The sequence below is a fragment of the Lepisosteus oculatus genome, chromosome 24 (genome assembly GCF_040954835.1).
Source record: "Lepisosteus oculatus isolate fLepOcu1 chromosome 24, fLepOcu1.hap2, whole genome shotgun sequence".
NCBI classification, from domain to species: domain Eukaryota; kingdom Metazoa; phylum Chordata; class Actinopteri; order Semionotiformes; family Lepisosteidae; genus Lepisosteus; species Lepisosteus oculatus.
Genome location: NC_090719.1, coordinates 15,814,070 through 15,839,713, shown reverse-complemented (window position 1 = coordinate 15,839,713; position 25,644 = coordinate 15,814,070). Strand labels below are relative to the sequence as shown.

The following is a 25,644-nucleotide window of genomic DNA, read 5'->3' as shown; positions in this document are numbered from 1 at the left end:
AGAAGCAATTTTTGTAGCCAAATCAAATCACAGATCTGGACTGCTTACCGTCCATCCTCCTCCATCTGTTGTCATGTCGCAGAAAACCTGGAAGCCCGCAGGGTAATGAGTGGGGAACACTGAGTAGATGCCATCTTCCCTCTGTCCACTCATGTAAATGTCACTGCAGTCTCTTGGACGGGAGCCTGGGGACAGACGCGTGCACAAGGGCATCTAATTAAAGAGGGCTTGTTAATTGCCAAGGCTGTTAATTGTGTCCGACGGGGATGAGCCAGGGAAACGCACTATTTTGAAAATAGCATTAAATTTAAAAGAGTCAGAGCCAAAGCAGGGCTTGCTCGACTGGCCAGACTTGTCATTGGGTGTCAGCTGTGTGTTGAGGCTCGGCTTGTCTCCTCTCTTGATTAAGATGAATTCCAGCTCGCCAGCCTTTAACTAGACTGTAAGGGGATTGCCTGAGTAAAGCCGAGGGGGCAAATCTTGAAGTTAAGAAAGAAGTAGAATATAAAAGATAACAGGCCTTGGAGAGAGGTATATTATGTACAGTACACTCAGGGATAGACATGTAGGCAGTCTTAAGATGTTGGTGGGCCAGCAGGTAATTTATGTCTGCAGAGGTCAAAAGATCATAGTCAGAATACTAAATGAGTGATGTACTGTATTCTGGCGCAGTGAATATGTAAAAGTCCAGAACAGCACAAAAAGGACACTTTCCTGAGGCATCTATTAAGTTTACAGGATTTACTTTGCTGAAGTTCTACTGAGTGACTATGTGCTACCAGAAAATTTACTGTATACTACACATGAGTGAAATAATCGGCAAGGAAATCAAAATGCAATTCTTCTGCCAAGCAAGAGGAGTGATTAATGCCTGACTGTGCTATTGAAATTGGAGAAAGAAATGTTGTTTCTCCTTACTGCTGCACAGGCAGAAGCTCCATTATATAAGATTTAAAAAATTCAGATGCCATCTCAAATTGGAAATATAAGGTATTTAGGTACAGAAACAGGCCATCATGTCAATCTCTGTATATTTAAACTGTGGATACTGGCAGAAACCTCAAAGCATGGTGCATGATCAAAAAACATGCAGGAATTCATCAGGAATTTTTAATAAAACATTCCTCTCTCTGAACTAGGTAAGCTTTGAATTGCCCATAAAGCTAAAAAGACAGATAACATAAGGGAACACCATTTCTGGTTCCATTGTGTTCTTGTAGATGGAGCTCATGAGTATGTTTGGACTGGACCATGTAAAAACATCACTGGACCATTTGACATAACAATAATAAAACTGATTTGGGGCTTCTGTAAAAGGAAATATGTATCGTAGCTCTCTAACTGTGTTTAGCCTGACCTGTTTCAGAGCATAGTGCACTTGTGTGCAGTGGCTCAAAGAGCATAATCATGGGCACCTGCTTTTCCATAAAGAACTGTCTCTTACCGTTGGCACAACCTCTAGGCCGGGTTCCTCTGGTAGGCGCTCTCTGGAGGTCCGCTTTGAGGCGGGTCTTAATACCGCCCTGTTCTTTCTGCATGGAGTTCAGCGCATCACTCACTGAGTTCACCACCTTTACCATGTTGATTTGACTTTCTGACAGCAGCTGCAAAAAGATAAAAAACTAAACATTAAAGTTCTATCCTTTTTTGGTGCTTTAATTTGTAAACAGTGGTCTTGGTCAGAGCTACACAATTTTGGATCTTGAGCGCTATAATCCAGCAAGATTTATGCTGTAGGTCATTTTAACAATCAACCACTTAACAGCTGAAAAAGTGTTAAAACTGGTCCGTGTTAAGTGAATGAGAAGTTCAATTAAGAAGTTTTAGAGCTCAGATGGAAGGAAAATCACAGTGGATTTCTAGTGCTGGAGTGCTTTACACTTGTGACAGGGCTCATTATGTTTAATAAGTGTTGCTATGGCGTTATTACTGAAAAAAGAGGCCTCGGTAGGCACACAATTTCCCTTATTTGACTTTCTTAACCTGCAACGATGTCCGAAGCATAAATACTGCTTTTCATCATGATTGAACTAGTGAACTGAAATATGAATATGTTGTAAAAACAATGAAATGAAGAAATTACTTTTCATTTTGTTATGAGGCAGATTAATTTATTGACTGCAGGTATCTTTTTAAATTCTGTGTTAAATTCTTTGTATCTTGGATGCTACACAATTTAGATCTTGCAAACTGCACATTAACATGTTTTGACACTGAGCAAATTCATAATGTAGAAATGCTGCGATGACACTTTTCTCCTTAATCCTAAAAATGTGCAAGGGGACAGCCTTTACGAGTGCCTGAAACTTGTTTTGGCTTTACAGTTTACAGTACGATTTAAGAGATGTGTCACTCAATTCAAATGTCAGGTCTGGCCACATTCTGATACTGTATTGCCATAAATAAGTTCAAACAGACTGAGGACAGGCAGTCATTGAGGTTGATGCAGGAGGGAGAGAGTGTTAAGATGGACCACTGCATATATTCTTGATGTTTTGTTCTAAGTGGTGTTCACAGGATCTGTAACCAGCCCTACCCAGATGTTTTCTGGACATAATGCTGTTGTACAGTAGTAGTCAGGATCTAGTGTATGGAGTAGTTGGATTCTATTACATAAAAGTCGATAAATTAACAGTATATAATGGCTCTTGCTCTGTGATTTTAATTAGGTTAACATGACAGGGTAAAGGCAGTAAGCAAAAGTAGTTCCGTTTTAATATTCCGCTTGTGTTGGATCAGGTTTAAATACAGCTAGTTTTACTTTGATTGAGGCAAGTTTGATATTGATATTGTCATTTTACACTTGAGAAGACGTTTACCAATCAATCCTTTAATTCCTAGTCTGTAACATTTTTCTCCAACATGTTTAATAGTATTCAGAAATGTCCTATGTGCTGTACAAACGAGCCTGACCGACAGTGAAGACATTTGAGGACCATACCCTATCTACAAAAGTTAACCAAGGTTTTATTTGAAGTCACACTGCCGATGTGTAATTCTTATCCTGCAGCAGTCACATCTCATATGGAAACTGCTGACAATCATTACAAGTTATTTGTAAATAAAATGGCATTTCATTTTGCTGGTGTTGGCATAGGTAATAATATAACCTAGATTATAAGAATATAATGTCAAAATAGAAATACAAGCTTTGTTGCTCTTGGGCACAGTAGCCAGCGATGAAAAGGCTATGGGACAGACCTGGAAAGGCAGAGCAGTCAGTGTTTGTGAAGGATCAGCTAGCCCCCAGCAACGTGTGAGGCAAAAAGCCATCTCTGGCAACCCTGAAGCTAAAGTGTTTCTCTTACCTTCCACCTGCTCAAAGGATAGTATTGAATTAATAAGACAAAAGCCATGAAGGTTTTCTCCTGATAATGTGTTGCAACTTTTTTTCTGCCTTTCACAGTAGAATTGTAATGTCAGTTCACACCAATGAACTGTGGCAATCACAGTGAAATGACAGAAACCACTGTTTCTGGAAGTTTAAAGTACTGCAGCGCCTTGGGGTGACGAAGATTGCAGCAGACATCCCTGCACTTCCTGAGCTGAAGGAAGAGGCAGTTGCACCTGCAGACACTTTTTAGTTTCATACTGGAACAATCTCAAGGAATCCTGGTAGTGGGAGAAGACTGCCCTGTCAAGCAGTGCTACAGCAGAATGTCAGAAACATGTACAGCATATCATCTGCCTTTGTGCCCATGAATTTTGTCACATGCTATTAAATCTATTTCTCTTTCCTTTCTCAACTTAAATTAGCTATTTTTATTACATTGCCTCTTTCAGGAAACAGTGAATAAAGCCACATTGATCCTTATATAGTTGTGAGCTCACAGGCAAACACTAATTTCATGAAAGCATTTCAGCTGGTGTTCAGTATAAAAATCACCAGGAAATTACAGAAAACTGTGATGTAAATGGTCTCACCTGCAGCTATGACATTCCCAGTGCTAATGCTTTTGTCCTGGTGTTTGATTTGAGGATTGTGCGAAGAGAGAACAGTTTCTAAATAATTGTTGCAGGAATGTTACTGTATATCTGCGTAAGAATGTCAATGATTTAGGATGCTTTGTCTGTTGTTTTGCAAAGGTTTTTTTGCCTCTTATAAATGTTGATGCTGCCGTACTCATTCATCAAAGTGCATCTCACATTTACTGCTGTAATAAACATTGCAATGTTTATAATCAATTACATTCCTTTTACCATCAGTCTGGAACATTAATAGTTTTATTCTGGCTTTTAAAATATATGCTAGGAATTTGCCCTAGAACAAGAAAAAAATGATTAATGTGTTCTGGGAAAGGCTACTAAGATGAAAAATGTGTATATTTTTGTTGACCGTAAATAAAGAGAGATTCAAATTAATTTCATTCTAATTATTCAGACAATCAAAAGTAAGCTTAGATAGCTTCTCAGAAAGTACTGTTAAAGCACTTAAAAGTAAAAAATCTACTTTTAATATTTGAGAACTTGCATGGCACTACAGTACATTACCAGTTTATACAAAATATCCTTTTTTAGGACTGCTGAGGAGTTCAGATTGCAGTCAGCAGTGGCCAGGTCATTTATGGGAAAAGAAACATCAGTGATGTTCATTTTTCAAATAACTTCGGAAAGTAAAGCTTGGTTAAGCAACAGGTTTTTATAGTGGATTTGTTCACCTAGTTGAATGCAATGGTACAATTGGAGGCACAGTGTAATTAACTCTTTTTAATAAGGCCATTCTCATGCTAATGTTTGCTGTGGTGTTTCTTGTGTTGCTTTATTTCACAGAATGTAATGGTCTGAGAACAGAGAAAGAACAAGCAAGATGTGATGTAGTTACTGTATATAACACTACACAACTTAATAAGACTTTGTAACCACAAATGGGACACAGGATCAAAAATCCAGAGGACAACATGAAGAAAAAATCTCATCATTTGCAGCTCCCTGTGAGATTTCAATAACTACATTTGTGCATGTGACATATATTTACAGTAAGTACTAAAGTACTGTAGCTGTAGCGTATGTGTATCCTGATCTTATGTGTGTGCCTTTTTTATAAAGCAGGAATAGGTGAGTCTCCTCTAACCGCATTTTGAAGGGGATACTGTTTTTAATCATTGCATTTGCTTTTGTTCCTTGTGTTCTTTCATCTGACGAATTTACCAGAGGTCTGCAATAGACAGCATGTAGTTTTGCACTATGTCCTGGGTTGCTCCTGTTAACTCCATCTACTAGTCAACTTTGCTCCTTCACATATTTAAGCAGCAAAAGTAAGAACAACAGAGGGCAAAATTTAAACCCATTAGCTGACTATTGGATAGCACAGTACCTGACAGAAATGCGACCAAATATTGTTTTATTTTTATTTGACTTGACAGCTATGCTAAATACCTAGCATTCAATGAAAATACAATAATCTTCTGTGAATTGAAATTTCTATACATTGTGGCAATATTAATACCTGGGGAACACTGCAATGAAAATAAGTTTTCTGGTGCTTGTCACTCTGCAATGACAGTGCCTGGACAGCAGAGGAAATGTAAAATTGCTGGTATTTAGTGGCTGCATCATGTCACTGGAAATAAGGAGTGCACGGTTTTGGAAAGAGTTATTTTTAGATCACATACATTTTATTTGTTGGCAGCCATCCATCTTGAAAAACTAAATTCATATTTACAGCATCATCTCACCTGTATTATGTATTAACTCACTATGTCTTCTATTCCTTTCCTCAGTGCATGTACTACAGAGGTTATCATTTTTTGGAGCAGTGTATCTCAAGTATGAGTACGTTCTTTCCTCTCAAACCAGAAAGAAGCTTGTCGGGCTGTTTCTAAGTGCCTTATGTGCTAGCCGAGCAATATATCATCCCCTTTCTCTACTGGGACCTGTAAAGAGAAGCTGTCCCGTAAAAGAAATAACAGTGACTGCAACAACCTGCACATACACTACTGTATATTCCTATTCTTTTTATAACTTCATTAATCAAGAGGTTCCTGTTATTCCTCACTGGTAGATACGTTTTTGAGGTTGTGAATTGTACAGGCTCTGTTTGGCTTTTTTGTTCTCCTGTCTACAGATTTCTCACATGCTGAGAAACATGTGCTTATGTGGTCTTTCTGAGTACATTAGGAGGGGTATCTTCTACTTTATAAGGATCTCAACCCACACATGTGATTTTCACTTAATATTTTGTACCCATTGCTTTGCCAAAAGAGGGTTAAGATAGTATTTGTAATACAAATGCAGGAATGCCATCTTATCTTGCCTATGGAAGATGCCACAGCTGACAATGCTATGGGGTCCTGCGAATCTGCTCTGTTTGGTGAGTCAAGGATTGGGCAACACATGTCCCAGAACATGACCACAGCACACATTACATGTGCAGAATTATTATGGTGAATTACAAATCTTGCCTTGCCTGTGTGGTCCTCCTCTGGAACCAGAAACTAACTTGCCCAACATGTCACATAGTTGTAACTAAAATTGGAACCTAAAAGCCTTTACCAGAAAGATATCAGGAAACACGTGAACCCTCGGAAGGCATGATTTATGACAGCTATATACTGTATATAGTGAAGGAATCCAAAAAATTATATCAGGTCAGTTACTTGTATCACTACATTTATGAATGGTCTTTATTTTTTCAAACACACAAGTAGCATATATCTAATATGCTGTACAAATTTTCCAATTGGTAAAACGGTTTTAGTCAGTCATTCCCTTCTGAACAAGAGATGTGATGAAAACCAAACACCAAATACTGACAATAGTTGCAAATTCGCAGTCTACCTACATAGACAGAGGGGGGCGGCAAGATAGAAATGCCTGAGTTGAAGCTGTCTCCAAAGTTTCAGCCCAGGAAAAGGAGTCTGGTGATTGTAATGGCAATTAACTTGTTTTGCTCTCCCTTCTTTCTGAGGAATAGGAGACCCTGCTGAGAGTGTGCAATGTGACAGCCAATTGTGTACAGCGAACTGTGAGATGTTATCTTCTTGAGAACAAGAAAACAGAAGATTAAATATTTTGTAAGCAGACAAAACAGAAGATAGGTTTTTAATCTCTAGTGTAACTAAAGCCTAACTTTTTGCCAGAGATTCTCTGTGAAGTACTGCATACAAGTTTGACTAGAAATAAAAGTGCTCTAAAATTAAATACTGTAGAGATCAGTAAAGTGCACTGATTTCAACAAATAGGCATGCTGTTTCTCAGCGTATTTTAACCATGCATTTAGTTCCCAGAGCACACTTCAGATAATTGCTGTAGTGAAATGTTAAAAAGGAATGGTAGCAGAAATACTGCAAATCAATTTATTAAACCATTTGAGGGCTGCACATTACTATATAAGTGACCTTTTGAGTTATTAGCATTTAAATAAAAATGCTAAATCATATACTGTATATATGTTGTTATAATTTAGAATACAAAGTTTGATTCAGAGAAAATCCTTATTTCAAACAGAACAATATCATTGTACTAAAAAATCTACCTGGACTTAATACTGAATTAAATTAATATTGTGGAATTCTTAACATTTTTTTCTGGTACTGAATCATGGGCTGTTCGACCCCTGTTTTTTCAGCAAAATATGTGATATGAAAACATTAATACTTATTGCAGTTGACATTGTTTTTATCCATTTCATTTTGTGTTATAAAAACAATGAATATGACCCTGATCTTTAAACAATTATTGTCTCAAATCGGACTTCCCTTATTGTTTTTTTAAATCAAGTCAAACAGAAATTCTTTAAAAATTAAAAATAACTTTATTTGTGTCCCTTTTTTCTTCAACTAGCTGTAAATTTTAACACTGATTTTGACCAGGTGCCATTTTACCTCTGTTGTGTAACAAACCTTCAGGTAATGAACTGGCTGAGATTTGTCAGATCCTGTATGTCAGGAAGCAGTTGCAACAATACTGAGTGGCTTATCATCAAGAAACACGGTAGTGGAGAACAAAATGTTCTTGTTTAGTTTTGAAAGCAATATTGTCTTTTTTTTCCTCTTTTGTTTATTGCATTCTAACCTCAAGGGCCCAAGCCATCTACCAGTCTGGGATCTCAGACCACCAAACACCACACCATCCAAGAGGAGGATCCCCACTTTGAGAGATGTACCTGAATCAGTCTCCCTTGCTCTGTCTGCAAAGTGTTCAGCTCCTGCCCCAGGCTGCCCTGCCCTCTTCGCAGGGCCTCGTAATCCATTTTAAGTTGCCCTGCGTGTGCCGACAGCTTGGCCATCTCCTCCGCCAGGTTCACCAGTAGGGCCCGGTCCTGACCCTTCACCGTCTTCAGATCCGAATCGTGATCCGTGAGGGAGTGCAGCAAGGACGTCTGCACCCCTTCCAGCCGCAGGAAGTTGCTGTTGTAGTCTGGGCAGTTGGGGTCAATAAAGATGTTTATCCGGGAGCCATCTCCTTTCTCCACGGTCACCAAGGCATTTCCCTCCTCCTGGTTGGTACTGATGAGAGGTGGGCCGTCCGTCACCGGCGCATGGTAGTGGTTCATAAACAAGATGGTCCCCGTCACCGTGACAGCAAGGAGCACGGCCACGAAGAGCAGGATGGTGCAGAGAAGATAGCCACAGCTCATTCTCTGGAAAAGGAGCAGAGAGGTACCGTAAGATATAAATCACTCTAAAGATATCCCACACAACAAATTTGTCATTATCAGAACAAGATAAAACAAAGTAAAGTCTGTACCACAGGGGCTCATCAGGCCAAAGTATAGCCTGTTCATCCAGAGCCGGCCATGGGCGCAGGTGAACTAGGCGACTGCCTAGGGCTCTGAAGCCACCAGGGCCCCCCCCATGTGCAACACAACATAAATACAATCGGCATTTTCTAATGTGAGCGCCAAACTCCCTACAGCCAATTCTGTTGCTGCTGTGGATGAGCCTAATAGAAACCCAGTCAGAAAACGACCAACCATAATCAAGAATGTAATATGTTGCTGAAAAGAAGAGCGGACTAAGTGACCTCAAACCAGAAGAATGTTGAATTAAGTCACTGTAATAAAGCCTTTGTATTTCATTTGGTTTCAGGTCTGTCAGATCCATGTGCTGTAACTAACGAACAACAGACAAGCCACATTTTCAAGCTAGACACTTAGACCTCTTGAGGTGCTGTACTAAAAGTTAGCAGATTCACGTTTTCCACAATTGTCCACATGCTGTGTGGGTTGCCTGGCTAAAACTCGTTCTGGTCTCCACTTGCACAGTGTGGTGGACTGCAGTACTGGGGTGAGGCACCACAGCATGTGGACTGCAGATGACCTTTCCCACTACACTGCGCTGCTGCCCTCAAATAAAAAATAGTTCAACTTCAAAATAAGGCTTAAATGCAAAGAAATTAGTAACTTCAATAGTTCACATGTGCATTGTCCCCTTTTTTTCCACTTTTACTCTAGTGAGCAACTTGGTTCAAAAAGTTCTCATTCTCTAGATGTTTCTTTTAAAAATTATTCTGCATGTGGAATTACACAGGAGGGTATAAGACACCGGAGATGGTTATTACTCTCATTATACTGTCTAGTTTTACAAAAAGTGCATTAAAAAAGACAAACAAATATTTTACTTTTTTGTTCAGGTGAAAAGTCAAATGGAGCAACCAATCATCCCTGCAGGGTGTTAAATCTAAAGGGCCCACATTGGCATTTTGTGCAATCAAATATCAAAAAGCAGATTGAAGCATTAAAAAATACTGATAAATGCAATGTGATTATAGGCCATTAATGTGAGCGTGATGCCATTTTGTTATTTTTAGCCATACTTTGGGCTTTAATTTATGGTATGGCTTCTGAGGTCCACTATTCGTTTTTAAAGCTCCTTCGGTTAATATTCTTACATGTGCAATGGGGTGTGTGAGTGTGTATTTGTGTAGTATGCATTAATTAATATGCAAATCAGTACATCAGCAATTTTTACAACTTTAATGGGCCACTAATGGCCTAGTTTGTGTGCTTTTATTACTGCTTTGGGGGAGAGAGTAGGCTTCACTTTAAAATACTATTAAAATACTTTAGCTTCTGGCTACATCATTTATTCCATTCCCTTAACTATTTACTGTAGCAACACAAGCCCTGATATTCACAGCACAGCCTGCAGGAAAAGAAGTTATACACTTTCAGTGTTTTTCTTCACATTTATTTTGTCTTTCATTTGTTTCACTTTTTATATATATTGCTTCCCAGTTAAAAAGTGAAAGCAATGTGTTACACTGAAAAGAAAAAGAATTACGAATGCAGAGGAAAAAATATATTTAAAAATATTGAAATGAAAAATTACAAGAACACTCAGTACATGCATCTCTTTCCAGATTCATAAATCAGAATAATAAATCATTAATTATTTCTTTTTTTTACACCCCCACACACGTGAATCATCAGAATCAAGCAAGTTGCCACACTGCTGCAGCATTCCCACAAGAACATGATAAGATGTTGAGACATTGGACACAATGAAAACAGAATCTGCAAAGTGAGGCCAAGTGCTTCTTTTCACTCTTGTTCACAGCCCACAAAAACAGTAGAGGGAAGGCTTGGGACAACAGCATTGCTTCCTCACAGTGGCCTGACGAACCTGAGAGGATGCTGTAGCACTGAAAGCAGAGGATAATCTGAACTTGAACCTACAAACTGTAGCAATACCAGTGCAGTGGATCATGGGAAATCCTGGTCGTAGTCAATTAATGACCACTCAGATTCCTATCCGTAATCTGAAGGTCTTCAGAGGTTTAGCACTGATGCATGTTTAGAAGATATAATTCCCAAATATAACAATTATTACAGAAGTGGAAAGAAAGAGTAACACTGTATCAAAAGTGGCTCTTCATCATTCACAGAAAAGTGGAAAAGTTCATGAACACATGCTCGCTTCATGGAAATTAATTACAAAACAACAGGAAATCACAGTAGACTGCACATTTAGATACAGTATCAGCTCTACCAATCAAAATAAAATATCAATTGTAAAGCTATCAGGTAACAAAACCCGACTGTCTGAACTGGAATGCTAACAGCACTGAGAAAAAGATAAATCACTAGAGCTACAGATGTTTGGCAGGGGAGCTCTTTCATTGTTTCCCGTGCGAGGTCCTTCATTTCCACTTATTTGCCGCTGGTTAATATTCTGTCTAGGTTGTGAGGAAAAAAAACACGCTCAAATATTATTCTGTTTCAGATTTTTATACATTAAGACTTTTTCAGTACTTCCAGTTCTTTCCCACAAATATCACCAGATAGACCTTTAAAAAAATAACATTTCTGCATCTAAAGCGTCAGTGACATAACATTTTAATTCCAATTTGGAGACCACTGCCAGAGGGTAAATCACAGCGGCATTATGTAGTGGATGTTCATGAATACCTCACATCCTAAATATTCATGAATGCCGAATATAGAATATAACTAGTCTTCCACACTGCAGTCTTCTGCCACAAACGCGATAACTCCAAAACTGATATGAAATTTGTTTTTTTTAGTCCAAACAATATATACTGTATATATAAACAATATACTGAGTGAAAGGTGGGTTTAGTCATTTCAATAAATACGAGCAAAAGAATATTTAAGGATACAACCTGCAAGACATTGTAGATAAGAAACTTAAGTGATTAAAATAGAGACAGCGCATACAACCATATGAGACCATTTTGCTGTCTTCTTCATGTTTAACACATTAAACATTTGCAATTCAATCAACACCGTCTACATGAGTTCTCTTCCACTGCCCGACTAACCCCCGTTTCAATTTCGATCACACACACAACAGCATACGATCGCAGTAAGGTGGACACTTCGCACGGTATTAAACGCAACCGGACCATAGAGTATAATGTTCTGAATGTGGAATTTGTAAAGGAATTGAAAATGCACATTATATAGCATATATTTTTATGCGTTTTTGGAACAGCACGTACAGCAGCTTGTGATTTTCATTCTTTTCTATCACATTTTCTTCGATATCTTCACGTTTCAACAGTCTGAGCGCCCAAAAAAAAAAAACGTTTTGTCACCCTATCCACTCCTAGTACAGACACCAGACCCTCTAGGTAAATTCAGGCATGAACACAGAGAAAAAAAAAATGTATCCCTGTTGTATTCTTACTGTTTATTCAGTGACATTCGTTTGCAAGTGCCATTGTTAATTAAGTTTGCGAGGAAATTATTCAGAGGCTTTACGTCTGAGGGATCACACGCATACGAAAAAAAAAACGATCTCAAAGCAAAAATTCAAAAAAGCAGAAAAAATCAAAGCCAGTGTTTTAATGAGTTTCACTGTTTCACTGCATGGTGCCACATTGTAATTAGCAATGTTAATTCTTTTTTCAGATTCTGGGTGAGGCTGTTCTTTAAGGACAGGGAGAATGCGGCACTGTACACGGCTCATTAGCGCTGTCCTGTCTAACAGCATCTGACCTGTTTCATATTGTTTGTGTCATCAGGTGCCACAGCATAAAATTAAGGCAGCAATATGGCCAGTAAGTCAAGTTCTCTTCTTTGTGCCCTACAGCCCCTTAATCAAGCCAAGACATATTTATCACAAGATAATTAATGTGCAGAAAGATTCCAGCCTTCTAGTTAATGTGCTGAAAGAGAAAGTGGTCCCCAATCTATTTGTTACAGTAAAGAAACAAAACCTCCTGCATGTTGAAATTATCATTTTTTGCCTCTTTCTCTCTCTGAATTGTCCTGGAAGAAACACTGTAGCAATCATGCTGAAAAGCACATCCAAATGTATTCTTGCCAAAATCTAGCTAGCCCAGAGCATTGTGAAATGAAATGAGCAGAAATGCAGTAATGGATGGGGTGGCATTTCGTTCTGTCTGCTCCCCTTGTCCTGAGATCTATTGAGATATCAAACCGCAATCCCTGATAACTCCAACCAAGAAGCCCATTTTAAACCTCAGTAAATGGTATAGAAGAAATCAGAAGAGGACTGAATTGTAATCAGTCAGGATCTCTCTGTGACAGGAGTGTAGATCTTTTTGGCATCTTTAACACCTTCATTCTACTGCTGCTTGATTCCAATTATGTGCATGAATGAGTAGAGACAACATTTAAAAACAGCTATAACACAGTCTGGGTGCCAAAGTAAGATGCTAAAAGGGGCATACTAAGTGGCAAATGTCTTTTCTACCTTTTATTCAATCTCCAGAAATGAAGCTATATTGAATTTGGTCAGGGCAAGTCCAAAGATTAACATGTGTCATATAAAATGTTATTAGCTTGAAGAAGATCAGCACCCCATTACTGAGTGAAAACACAGCTCAAGCACTTTGATTTTTTAAGAACTGCCAACTGATGTTGAACTGAAACAAAATTGTGGCCTGAATCTCCTATCAAAACTGTTTATCATTACATTTTCGTTCACTGTCTTACAGGTAAGATTAGGTGTAAAAATAAATATATTTACTGCCATGTGTAGTCTTGCTGAAATGTTTGTCCTGTTTATGCACATATTTATGGATTTATTCAGGATCATTGCACTTCAAACTTTGATCTATACCCATATTAATTCCACAGATCAGGGATACAGCAATGACAGGATGACATACAAGTGAAATCTATATGCTAATTTCAAAGGCTTTATAGATCTATCCATTGTCTAGACAAAGCTTGGTAACCAGCACTCCCACAGTTTAATCTGTTATAGGCCATTAACCAATACAGATAACCCTTGTCACGACTTAGTGTTTGTCAATAGACTAAACATGCATGACTATGACTGGTCTGTGGAAAATTATTTCACCCTCCAGAGTTCAAACATGGAAATCCAAGTACTCTACTAAGCCTAGATACAACTGTGATCAAATGTATTAGATAATGCAAACTGAATCTGTTTAATGATTGTGTAACAGCTGGCTACTGTGTGCACAGAGTTAAACAAGAATACATCAATATTAATCCTAAATATAGAGATACTTTTCTGGAAAGGAAATAAAAACGTAATTATAGTACATAATTTGGACCTTGTCTTAATGAGCAAAAAAAACAAAATGCCCGGACTGTACTGCCACAGCCAAATAAACTTGGATGATTATCCCAGCCATCCAGTCTAGGCATGAATTCTCTCCCCTGAATAAACACTTTTGTGAGACTAGGGGATTCATTTCTCCTTAGCAACAATCTATCAGCTGGCGAGCTGCCCGATTAAAGGTCAGCATTTAAATACTATCATCATTTTCCATGTGTGTTTTTGTATCCCATGTCATTTTTGGCAAAATATTGTGGTTAATAAAAATGTAAATATGGCTTTCAAAGTAAAACAAAGGCATGTTGCTACAGAGGACTGCAGCATTCCCTCCACTGTGGTCAGCTATACTAGTGAGTGTTACTGCGTCATTTCTACTGTGGCATAAAATAAGACTGTGCCAACCAGAGCACTAATGCTTAATTCAGATTTGTCTCAGATGCAATACATACAGTATGGTTTCAATTCTAGAAAAAGATTCATTCTCATATTGGTGCGTCCTTCATAACTCTTCCTTAGAACAGTCTTTCTTTTTGCAAATGCAACACAGAATAATATACTGAACAGCATGGAATCTGACAATATACAGTAATGTTTTGCTATTTACCCCTCCTTGCCGTTGGATATTCATTTGACCTTCAACTTTAATGGAATGGCCAGACGTCCATTATGAGCCCTTACCTGTGGAGTTTGCCTCACTGTGTCAAAGTCTGACCAGTGTTGTTGGAGCTGAGATGCATTTGGAACACACGCACAGAATGTCTGCATGAGGAGGTAAAAACAAATAAAAAGATGTACAACTTTTAGCTTCGAATGACATAGGGCGGAATATTAAAACTATCAAAAATAAGGAATGAGAGACACTGAATGTCTCAAACCTGACAAGAAAAGACATTGTACTTGACTGTAACAATTAAGGTATGAGAGAGGGGAATGAATTATAAAACTGAATGGCGGTAGACTAAAGCATAAGCAAGCAAATTAAGCAATAGGCAAGCACAGCACAAATCATAATAATCTGCAATAGACTGGAAGAATGCAGTGAGCAAAGAAATGTGCATAGTGAAAATTAAGATTACACTGCACATTGGCTTACAGCAAAAGAATTGAGCAGTGGATAAAGGCTGGAAAATGTTATATCTATTGTGTTATTTTCTTGATGCGAAAATATAATTGGGAGAAAGTATTGAGATAAGTCTGTGACATGTGTTGATTATTTTTCTGCTGTTTTTCTTAGATCCCCCTGTGTTTATGACAGAAGCCCCTTCGCTTCAGAGATGTCAGCTTCCAACATCTACACTAGCATGATGTGCTCTATGTTGAACTCTTCGGAAATATTTTGACACATTTTTAAGGGTATTGCCACTCCTACCGGATTATCACTGAGCGAATCATTATTTTGTAATCACTAGAGTACAGGTAATTATTACTGTTTGGTACAGTAAATACATCTATGTTGAAACGGAATGTTGTTTTCTTGTTTAAGTCTTGTACTTCCTTAAACTTCCTTACTGCCTACAAGTAGAAGCACCTTTTGTCCTGGTATGACAATCCTTCTTTCGTGTTCATAACCAGTGCCCCGGCTTGGTGCTTACAGACATTGCATTTGAACACTGTCCTCACAGACAGAAAGGCATGAAGGGGGAGAAACATATGGTATTGAATAGTGAATGGGGGAATACTGAAAGAAGTAAGAGGTGAGCTTTAACTATTTGTGATAAACATTCATGCTTAATTTCAAGTCTGTGCTGATATGCAAACTCACTTCCTTCAGGGCTTACAAACCACTGTAGGGGAGCAATAAAGTTGACAAGTAGGCAGCTGTCAACCCTTTTGTTTTTATGAACACTTACTATTAGCTAGTTAAGAATGAGACAAAACAATACTGAATGTATTCTGGCAATCTGTTTCATTGGCCTTTGAAAGAGGGCTGTGGGGGACCTTGATGTGCCACAAGGAACTTACATGCCTTTCACTGGGTTATTTATTCTAGGGGGATTAATGTGCTTGTTTGTTTCCATGTAGCCTTGCTTCCCCTGCCACAAGAACATGTCATGAGCATGTTTCAGAGAGGAGTGGGGGAAAAAAAACATAGGTAAGTAAAAAGAAAATAAATCTTTTTAATATACAATTGAAACACAAAAGAGGAAGAGAGCAATCCTACAGGGGAACCTCAATGAAGATTTCTTTTTTTAAATCGCAATCTTTTATTCATATTTTCTCCCATCCCTGGAAGCCTGATTGTCAGCAGAGCCCAAAATGACTGCGATGCTGTGAGATATTTCTTGATGAAGTACAGCTGCTGATCTCTCTGATGGCCTTTATTTATTGACAGAAGGGTAGGCGAATCCCTCACTTCCTAGAGGCAGCAGCACAGTGACAGGCCGATTCAGTCTGCGTTATTAGTGAGGTGTAAAAAAAACTGCCACAGCTTCACGGCACTGTGAATTACTGCCTGTTCTAAACCAGTGAGAAATCTGTGTGTAGTGATGGTGGGGGGTATTTTTAATCAAATTATTCTCATGCATTAAATAAGCAGCTTCAAACCACCTGGATACTTTTTATCCCTAACAATCCCCAAACAAAATACAAGGAAAAAAACTCATAAATAAGATACTGTACTTCTAAGAGGAGTTAAAAAACCTGTTGCCATCTGATGCGTTTTAGTAGTTTTTTTTATACTGTGTGCATTGCTTTAAAATTTCCTAGTACCTTCTTTTAGAGGTGCTTAAATACCCTGACACATACAGTGTGCTGTCTCCAGAGGGATATACTGTAAAAGTTTACAGCACAACAGGAAGAATCTTTAACTGAGAGCATACATTTTTCCTCAACTGACTAGAAAAGAAATTCACATTGAATGAAAAGCACATACAGAAACAACATTTATATTCATATCTTTTAATTTCTGCAAAGGAACAAGTAATAGGTTTATTCCATGCTGAAAAAAAGAAGAAAGAGAACACTACGTTTCGGCTGTGGAGCCTTCTTCAGGTTCTAATTTCTGTGCTGTCTATCTGCCATCCTCCCAAGCTTTAGAAATGTACAGTACTGTATGTGAAACCTGTGCAATACAATTATTGGATAATGTTAAAAGAAAGAATGATTAAGAGATTTGGCATTTTCTTTAGTGTAGTCTATAAAGCATACTGAGCATAGATACACATTTAGTGACTAATTCCTTTAATTTGTTTTGCACTGAAATCCATAATCTGTGCTGCTAAATCCCCAATGTAAGCTATGTAAGCAATGTAGCTATTGTTACTGCTGGTAACATATTTGATTGATTGCTTTCAGCACTGTAGGTCACAACAACATAAGGAAAGCAGGAACAAGCAGTAAGCCACATGGCATGATATTTTTATTTTTATAAAACTGAGTTTTAGGTCCTTTTGTTATTAATGTCCAAAACAAAAGAAGACTAAAACATTAGTCAATATAGTCTGATTTATTAATTTTCAATTTTCAAAATGTCAGACTGAATTTTCCTCTTTGTAAACCCATGGACAGTGGGTATGCTAGCTGAAAAGTTAACCTTCACCAGAATTTACCTAAAATACCACTGTGTTGTTCTTGAAAAGAGTAAAAAAAGAGAGATGCCTCTCATTGCAGTCGATGGCAAACTGTCACAGTTCTCTCTAGAAAGCCACAAGGCAGAGGTAAGCCTGCTCTTGGTTCAGCTTCTTGTGCTGAACGTGCTCCCGAGGCCCCAGAGGGAGCTGTCAGAGCCGTGTTTGAGTTATTGTGGCTCTGCTCAACAGCCTCAGGAGCCTGCTTCCATCCTCTGCAACAAATTGCCATCTCCACGGACCACAGAGTGTCCTTGGTGGTCCAAAGAGCAGGGCTTTTGCCTGTGGGGCCAGTTTCACATCATTTACCGATTGTTGCAGAGGCAAGGCTAAGTGTTTTTAATTAACTGCACAACAGACAAAGCAAAAGCAAAAAGAATATATATTGAGAAACTACTCTCAACTACCATCTCCAAATACATCCATATACTGAACAGTGTATATAAGCATTCATCTGTTAAACGTCTGAAGGACTGAAAAAAACCTCTGCCTTACATAACTTTTTAGAAAGATAACTCAAATAGCTAAAATCTAGAAGATAAAGGAAGACTAAACATTGTCAAAAGGACAATGAGAAGAGAAAAGGGCATTGTTAAATGTTGTCCATCCAGGGTATTATGATGTCTTCACTGTCTCAGTAAAACGTGTAAGTTGGAATCCATCCTGTACTTGGTGTGCGCTGACACTGGACAGAAAATAGATCTAATAAATTTTACACACCTATTACCAGTTTTGTATAGCGTTGTGATTTAACACCAGGAAGAATGCCAAAGGAATAATAAATCTGGATTTTTATATTGGTGTTTTTCTCCATTTGAGAATCATTTCACATTACCTTTTATTTGACTTCATCAAGCATTCACAATGCAATTAAAGTGTAATAAATATGTAAAACATAACTGAGAATCACAAAGCAATAATGAAGAAAAACAACAGTTTGCAATTCTCAAGAAAATGCATTTTAGATACAGTATGTTTGTGCAAATCACATTTTATTAATGGATTAGTTGATTAATGCTATTGTAAAGAGAGGCATGCTCATGATAAACACTGAAGACATTAATGATTAAAAAGTCATAACAACATGCTTGTTGCACTGCAAACTATGGTAAATGTCTGAAAAATAAAAGAAATGCAAAAATCAAGCGGGATTGATGACACAAATATACCTTCACACCCATAGATGACAGCATACCCTGTGAAACTGCGAGGCCTCTGAGCTATAAAATCCCATATTCTCCTGCAAGTGTACAGGCATTTCAGCATATCACGCAATACTTTGTCAGCTTTTTAGGCTGTATTGGGTTTAAAACTTACAGTTTTACAATAATAGGTTAAAATGACAATTGCAGCCTAAAAAACTACAAATGGAAAATGGAAAACACATAGTTAGGAGCATCTTATGAGAAAGACGTACAGTAGGTGTTTATACTGACATTGATGTTTTTCATATCATGCTGAGAAACAACAAATATGACAGCCAGAATGTGATCATATCCAGTCTAACTAAAAATGTAGCATTTAAATCAAGGAATGTTATGTTAAAATTCGACAGCACAATAGTAAGACCTCAATTAGGATGATAGGCCTAATGATTTCTCATTTGCATAATGTCTTATGTTCTTAAGTTAATCACTGATTTGTAAAATTTAATCCTAATTTAAAATGTATAAATAAAATGAACGATGATCACATTAACAAACATATTAGTTTTCATATTAGCCTTTTAAGAAGATGCAAGATTTACATTGTCCTACCTTGTAAGTTACCCGTGTTTCGCTGCAGCTTCTGATAGACATTTTCTTGAGTGGTTTTATAATAGTCCTTTGCAATGGACATAACATTTTACTGATCTGTGTGTATTGAATTGCCAGGTAATTGCTTCAGGCAAATGGCAGTATGTTGACTGTTTCATGTAAATTTCTGAGATTCTCTGGTGATATACAGTATTTGGAGAATGTGTTCTGAATGTTTTGATGGATGTACGGTTGTTAGACGTAGTATCTCAGCTACCAATTATCTGTCTCCAGGACCAATCCTACACCGCTAACACTGAGGAATTAGGCTACATGCAGCAGTTGAAGGCCAATGCCAGCAGTCATGTAAGGGTGGTAGAAAATGGTGTATGGTGAACCAACACCTCTTTGACTTGATCATGTTCGCTTCTTGTTTGTTCTGCACGTATTGACCTTTTTTAATAAAAAGTATATTACATTAAAATCTTGTAATTACCATTTTTTGGTAATCAATAAATCATTTTAATTTATTTTACTACATTTCATTGTAATCAAACAACATTTCAATCCCTGCCCAAACATTATGCCATTAATACTGGCGACTGCATAGGGCTGAAATGCATTTTCTCCCTATTTGTATGCATATACCACTACTCAATTTCCTCCTGTACTTATTAGAGTGTTGTATAGATAAAATATAAAATGAAAAGGCAATACTTTCCAGCCAACCAGATTTAGCAAATGAATAATGTATTTCAACATGAAAATAACATTGCCTCACAGGACATAACGTTGTACATGCCATCCACCCACTTCTGACAGCTCAAATTGGGGTTGATGTTTATAGAAAGTGAATCCGAGGCAAGCGAGGATTTTAACAACTATCTCAAACCAGACACATGAAACAACAAATGCTCACCTAGGGAGCACAAGCAGTGACTTATAGGGCTGAGTCAAATACCTTTCACTCCCAGTTTTGCCTGCAGAATGTGGGAAAAGAAATATACGGCATTTTAACAAATGTGTTTGAAATCCAAACATTACATCAAAGGCTGTTCCTTATTGATATAACTAAGTACATCCCCTTTGCAATGAATGTCCTCTACAGAATATATGAAGTGCCTCTTCAGCAGTATTTGTAAAAGGATGCTTTTTTATTTTACAATTTACAAAGTGTGGTCAAAAGAATGCCTACAGTGCAATCAAACTCTGACCATCTTTAAGTGTCACTTTAAAAACAAAAACAAAAAATATTATAGTGTCTTTGCCTCCTTTATTTTAGCTCTTTTGTATTATAATAGCAGTGTGACTACAGTATGTGAGCGATGTGAGCTGTAGAATCAACAACTATTTTCGTAAAATCTGCCCCTCTCATGTGCACGTTAGCATGTATATGTTTTTTTTTTTTCAAATTTAAAAAAGCAACCATCACCAATATAAGCCTTTTAAATGGAATTTTTTAAAGAAAGTTCAGGAGGGACGACCAAACCACTTTTGTCCCCGATGTTTTAAATCTTACTCATTCCCGACATCATTTCTCAAAGTTATGTGTTTATCATACACATATGCCAACTTTTCACATCCCTGGCTGCCCCCCACCCCACCCCAGCCCCATTGGTTATCTCATCACTCTCCATGGAGATCCCAGCATCCTCATTCAACAAGCAGGGATCTAGCCCAACAGGAAGTAAATCAAAACAAATCTTATTGTAGTTAAATACTCAATGAACATCCTCCAACACCCCATGTTCTTTGGTGTTGTTCTTGTTGAAAAAATTTATGTCATGTCAATGTTTGTCAATGAACCCTGTCAACAATCACAAAAAGTTTACAAAAACAATCCGTGATGATAGCGAAGACTAAATAGCTTTGTGTTTTTTTCTGAGTAAATTAAGATGAGGCAAAATCACCTGTTTGACTGAAATAGAAACAAAAATGAATTCTGTCACATGATTTCTTGTGAAACCTGGATGTGCTCCCAAGTAACGTACAGGGAATGACTGACCAGCATGTGCAGATTCTACAAGAATAGAAAGATTGGATTCTTCTTTCATTTCAGCTCAGAAAAACTCAAACCTGTGCTGTCACTTCTCCTTGAGATCAATGGATTTGCTGCTCAGTTCTTTGATCATCTGTTAGGAGTGAAGACACGCACATTGCAATGTAACTGTAATTAAAACTTTAAACTTTAAGGACAGATTGTGAGAAAAAGTTAGCAAGCCCTCAGTTTACGCAAACTGCACTGTAAAATTAAATAATGAATACATTGGTACACAGCAGATGTGTCATAGCTGTGTGCGAGAGTCTTTTACACCCAGCTACAGAGTGAACAGACATAAGGAGTTTATCACCTCGAATCATCCATTCAAGCCTCGCTGTCCTCACTTTTCTTTATACAAAACATGCTTGTGAACAGCCCTTCTGAAATTGAACTCCATCAAACTTTCACAGCTTTCCTGTGGTGTTAACACCTGACACCACATTTGCAATCATTTATCATGGCTTTACAAAGTTTAATTCAGTGTTTTTCATCCTCTCCTTGCTGCAGTATCCCTGTTTCAGGAAACCCCTCATAATTATGGCCTCCAAATCAAATCTATGGGATCAATTGAGGTGCACTACAAGAGTAAAACAGCAGTGTCTCACCTCAGCTTTGAACCGACAATCTTCTAGTTACATGTCCTTCTCCTCCATGAAAACCCTCTATTTTAATGTAGAGCTTTTATTTTTGATTCTTGTGCATTTAATTTAAAGTACTTACTACAGCATGAAAATACAAACACATTTAATGAACAGAGGTCAAATGTGTTTCTTGAAAAAACATACATACTGTATACATTCTGTTCAGTGTATCAAAATTACTTGGATGTTGGGAGTCCATTTGCACCCTTTAATCAGAACTACTACTGATTGTCCAAAGAGATTTGATCATGTAAGGACACTATAAGTCAATGTCCTGTATCTTCAATGCCTTGCCCTTCCAAGTTGGCAGGAGATACTGTCTCAGGATGGAACTCTTTCAGGACTGACTCCCTGCAGTCCAGTGCCTTAGGAGGCAAGGTTCATTAACTACAAAGACAGCTGCATCTGTACTCTCAGTATCATTCAAGACGTTCAGTGAATAAAGAATTCATTACAAATTTCTCATCCCACAGGCAAGATGAAGCATAAAAAATGTGCATATTATTCTGGACCACGGAGAAGGTCTGTGCTCTAAGCTGATTTAGGTGCTGAGTTCTCATGATTCTGAAGTTCTGAAGTTGCGAACAGCACTTCATTTTAAGAACATACTGATCTGTTAAAAAAGCGGCACAATAGGAACATGAAGAATCTAATTAATTTTGCCTACAACTGAAGAGAAGCATAACATGAATCTTTTCAACTGACCAAGCAGAATACATGGTAACACACTGCACAACTGCTCTGTGTTTGTAACTAAGCACTAAAATACACTTTTCAGTAGTACAGGTGTTGTTTACAAAGGTTAAGAGTGTCTTAGAGAATCGGTTGATTAAAACCTGTGAGACTGCAAAGGAAGATCTTCATTAATTTCTAAACATTACTTACAAGATGGTAATTATTGTTTGTTGACACATACACAACTTGTTTAAATACCAAAGAGGCTTTATACCTTCCTTACCATGAAGGTAGAATCTGAAACAACTATATACGTAGTTCTTATTTAAGATAAGTTAACTTTTATTCAGTTTATATTATTTATACAGCTTTATTTCTTTTTTCATCAGTTTAATTAATATGACTATTCAAAAATAACTAAAACAATTACTTTATTGTTTGCATCACGTAATTCTTTGATTGACAGTCGGTAATCAACTGAGCTCTTCACACTGGCATGGAAACACATTTCACATGTTTGAAATGCTTCCTGTTATTGTGCATGTGTAATAAGCACAGAGGCAAGTGTGAGATGAAGGGCTGACACAGGTGAATTGGTATCAGGTGCCTGGCAAGCTACAAGGTCACTGCTTTCCAACAAGTTGAGGTCCCCTGTTTCACTTCCAACCCAACTCCATTCCTGAATGCTCAATTCTGCCCACCACAGAGCATCTCCCATTCATAGCTGGTCAAAAACATCCTGCAGTTCAGATTCAGACTAGTGATCTGTGAGACAGGATCTGTGCTCAGAGCTACTCAAGAACCCAACAAACATTTTCCTTAGCCAGCATTCTCACCACAGTCAGTACAACCTAATTAGCACATGGTTGGTCCACAGTACTGTATATAACCTCCAGTTATAACTATCCTAGTTACAGTATAACTAAAGTTCACAGAGTAATTCTACAACAGCAAATCAGGCCTAGTTGAACGCACTTTGTCTGCAAATGAACCAAAGTGGTTTGAAGTTTAATCTGAAAGTTTCACTAATCTAAATTCCTTGAAGCCCTCTCTTTTTCAACAGACTATGTGCACATTTTAGACTTAAAAGTATCCCATAGAGCAGACAACCCCCTGGAACAACCAGCTGCCTCTCAGAATGCCTGTGCAGGTACTGTACAGTTAATGATTAGTTCCCCCCACAAGAAAGGACTGCCAACAGCACAGCCTCATGCAGCTCCTGCTCTACCTTTGATAACTCTTGTCCAAGCAGCCATCAGGCTGCTTCCAGTTTAAGATCTGCAGGCTGACAAGATCGAACTCAGAGTTAGAATGTCTGGTGCTATAGCTGCCATGACAATGCTTCTCTCAAAAGCAAAGTGGGAGAAAAATATTAGTCCTTGATTACACTTTTATTTTCAACCCACTGATTTTTATTTTTTATAGCATGAAGTGAATTAATACTTTATTATGCTTACACGCTCTACTGTAAACCCTCTTCCCAACTCAGAGATGCTAGTACATTCTCTTGGTGGAGGTTCACATGGTGGCAAGGACAGTAGATCTTGAGATGAAGAACATTCAAAAGACAAGGTATTAAACACCAAATTGTTGATCTCCAAATTGTGTGAAGTTAAAATTACTACTGCACGTTATCAGAAGTGTCACAGTAGGTATTCAGTGTTAATGAAACTACAATTGTTGGCCATGTAAAATACCAAACATGCTAAAATAAAACAAGCATGGATGAATAGGAAAATGTAACAGTGTATTGGTAGGTGAAATTTCATTTGCAAGCACAGACTTTTAAGCTGGTGTGCTTCATAATTACTCTAATTACCTATGTGGCTTTTAAACTAAAACTGAGTAAATAACTACAGAACATGGATAATTAGTTTTTAATTAGGGATTCTTAATTCATTACAGAAAACACAATCCAAGCTTATATCTATCCTGGGAATTCAGGGCACTGTTATTGAAGCCTACCATTTATATTCCACAGGTCCTACATGTATATGTATGTACAATATGCACCTTGTAGAAGAAAATTATATTGGTAGGAATTCAAAAAAGCTCCTTTAAAGTACAGAGAAGTCTAGAAAATAGAGACTGCTGCACTATTTACTGGTTTGCAATGTTCAAATAGCACTAGCATGGCAAAAAAATGCTAATTTTGTTCTTGCTCACACTTGCGTTTTTATGAGTGACAATGCTGCTCAGAGTTTGACTCACTAGTAATATGTAACAATAATGTAGAATGGTTTTTTGAAATCCTCTCAAGCTTAGTACACTTATGATATTTATTTCACTTCCAATAAATAAAAAATGTCAGAATATGGTATTACAGGGATTATATGTGGGGGAAAAGGAGTAAGAATGCTGTCTGTTCCTGATACCACTGACAGTACGGCGCCTATACATCTGTCAATGGAAGAATTTGCATGTAATGGAATTGTACCACAGTTCTACAATCTTTAGGCATTAACATCTTTTTTCATTTCTCTAGAGTTCTCAGGAGACTGTCTTATGATTAACCAAAAATAATGACCCATTTTTGGTATTCTGACAGGCTGAGAACTAGCCACAGTAATTTACAGATATAAATGCACATTCAATTCTGCATTGAATAATTTGGAATTTTAAATTCTTCTTTTGTGTAATAAAATATCACAAGACAGCTACTGAATTGCAATGTGAGATATCAGATTCAAAAGGAAAATCACAAGTCTGTTTTTCTTATAAAAATGACTTACTTTGTGTTTATGATGACACTTCATTTAAGTTTTCTAGTCAATGTAGGGAAGCAATAAAAAATATAAATGTAATGTTAGGATATATAGTTTGATGTGCAGCATTTAAATAAAAGGATGTTTCTTAAAATTGCACAATGCATTAGTTAGACAATGTACAATATTGTGCATAATTGTAGTCAACACTTGATACGAGATATTGTTGCACTGAATTCTGTTCAGGGTTGAGGAACCATATACTGTACGTTCTTAAAGAAAAGTTCTACAACTGTAGTTCTGACACTGGTGCTGGTGT

At 37.6% G+C, this 25,644-nt stretch overlaps 1 protein-coding gene across 5 annotated transcripts in view; it reads right to left on the bottom strand.

The window, feature by feature from the left end:
- The window catches only part of fibcd1b (fibrinogen C domain containing 1b), a 231,152-nt gene that overhangs the window by 65,359 nt on the left and 140,149 nt on the right, over positions 1-25,644 (bottom strand). For 3 of the 5 annotated variants that reach the window (XM_069183545.1, XM_069183544.1, XM_006640768.3), the window contains 3 exons: positions 8,105-8,581; positions 1,445-1,604; positions 49-185 (listed from right to left, as the gene is read on the bottom strand). In XM_069183545.1, the coding sequence (XP_069039646.1) occupies positions 49-185; positions 1,445-1,604; positions 8,105-8,578 (771 nt within the window). In that variant the 5' untranslated portion in view covers positions 8,579-8,581. Of the gene's footprint in view, positions 1-48; positions 186-1,444; positions 1,605-8,104; positions 8,582-14,639; positions 14,721-25,644 lie in introns of all 5 variants that reach the window. The other 2 variants (XM_015367252.2, XM_015367251.2) reach the window with 1 other exon arrangement.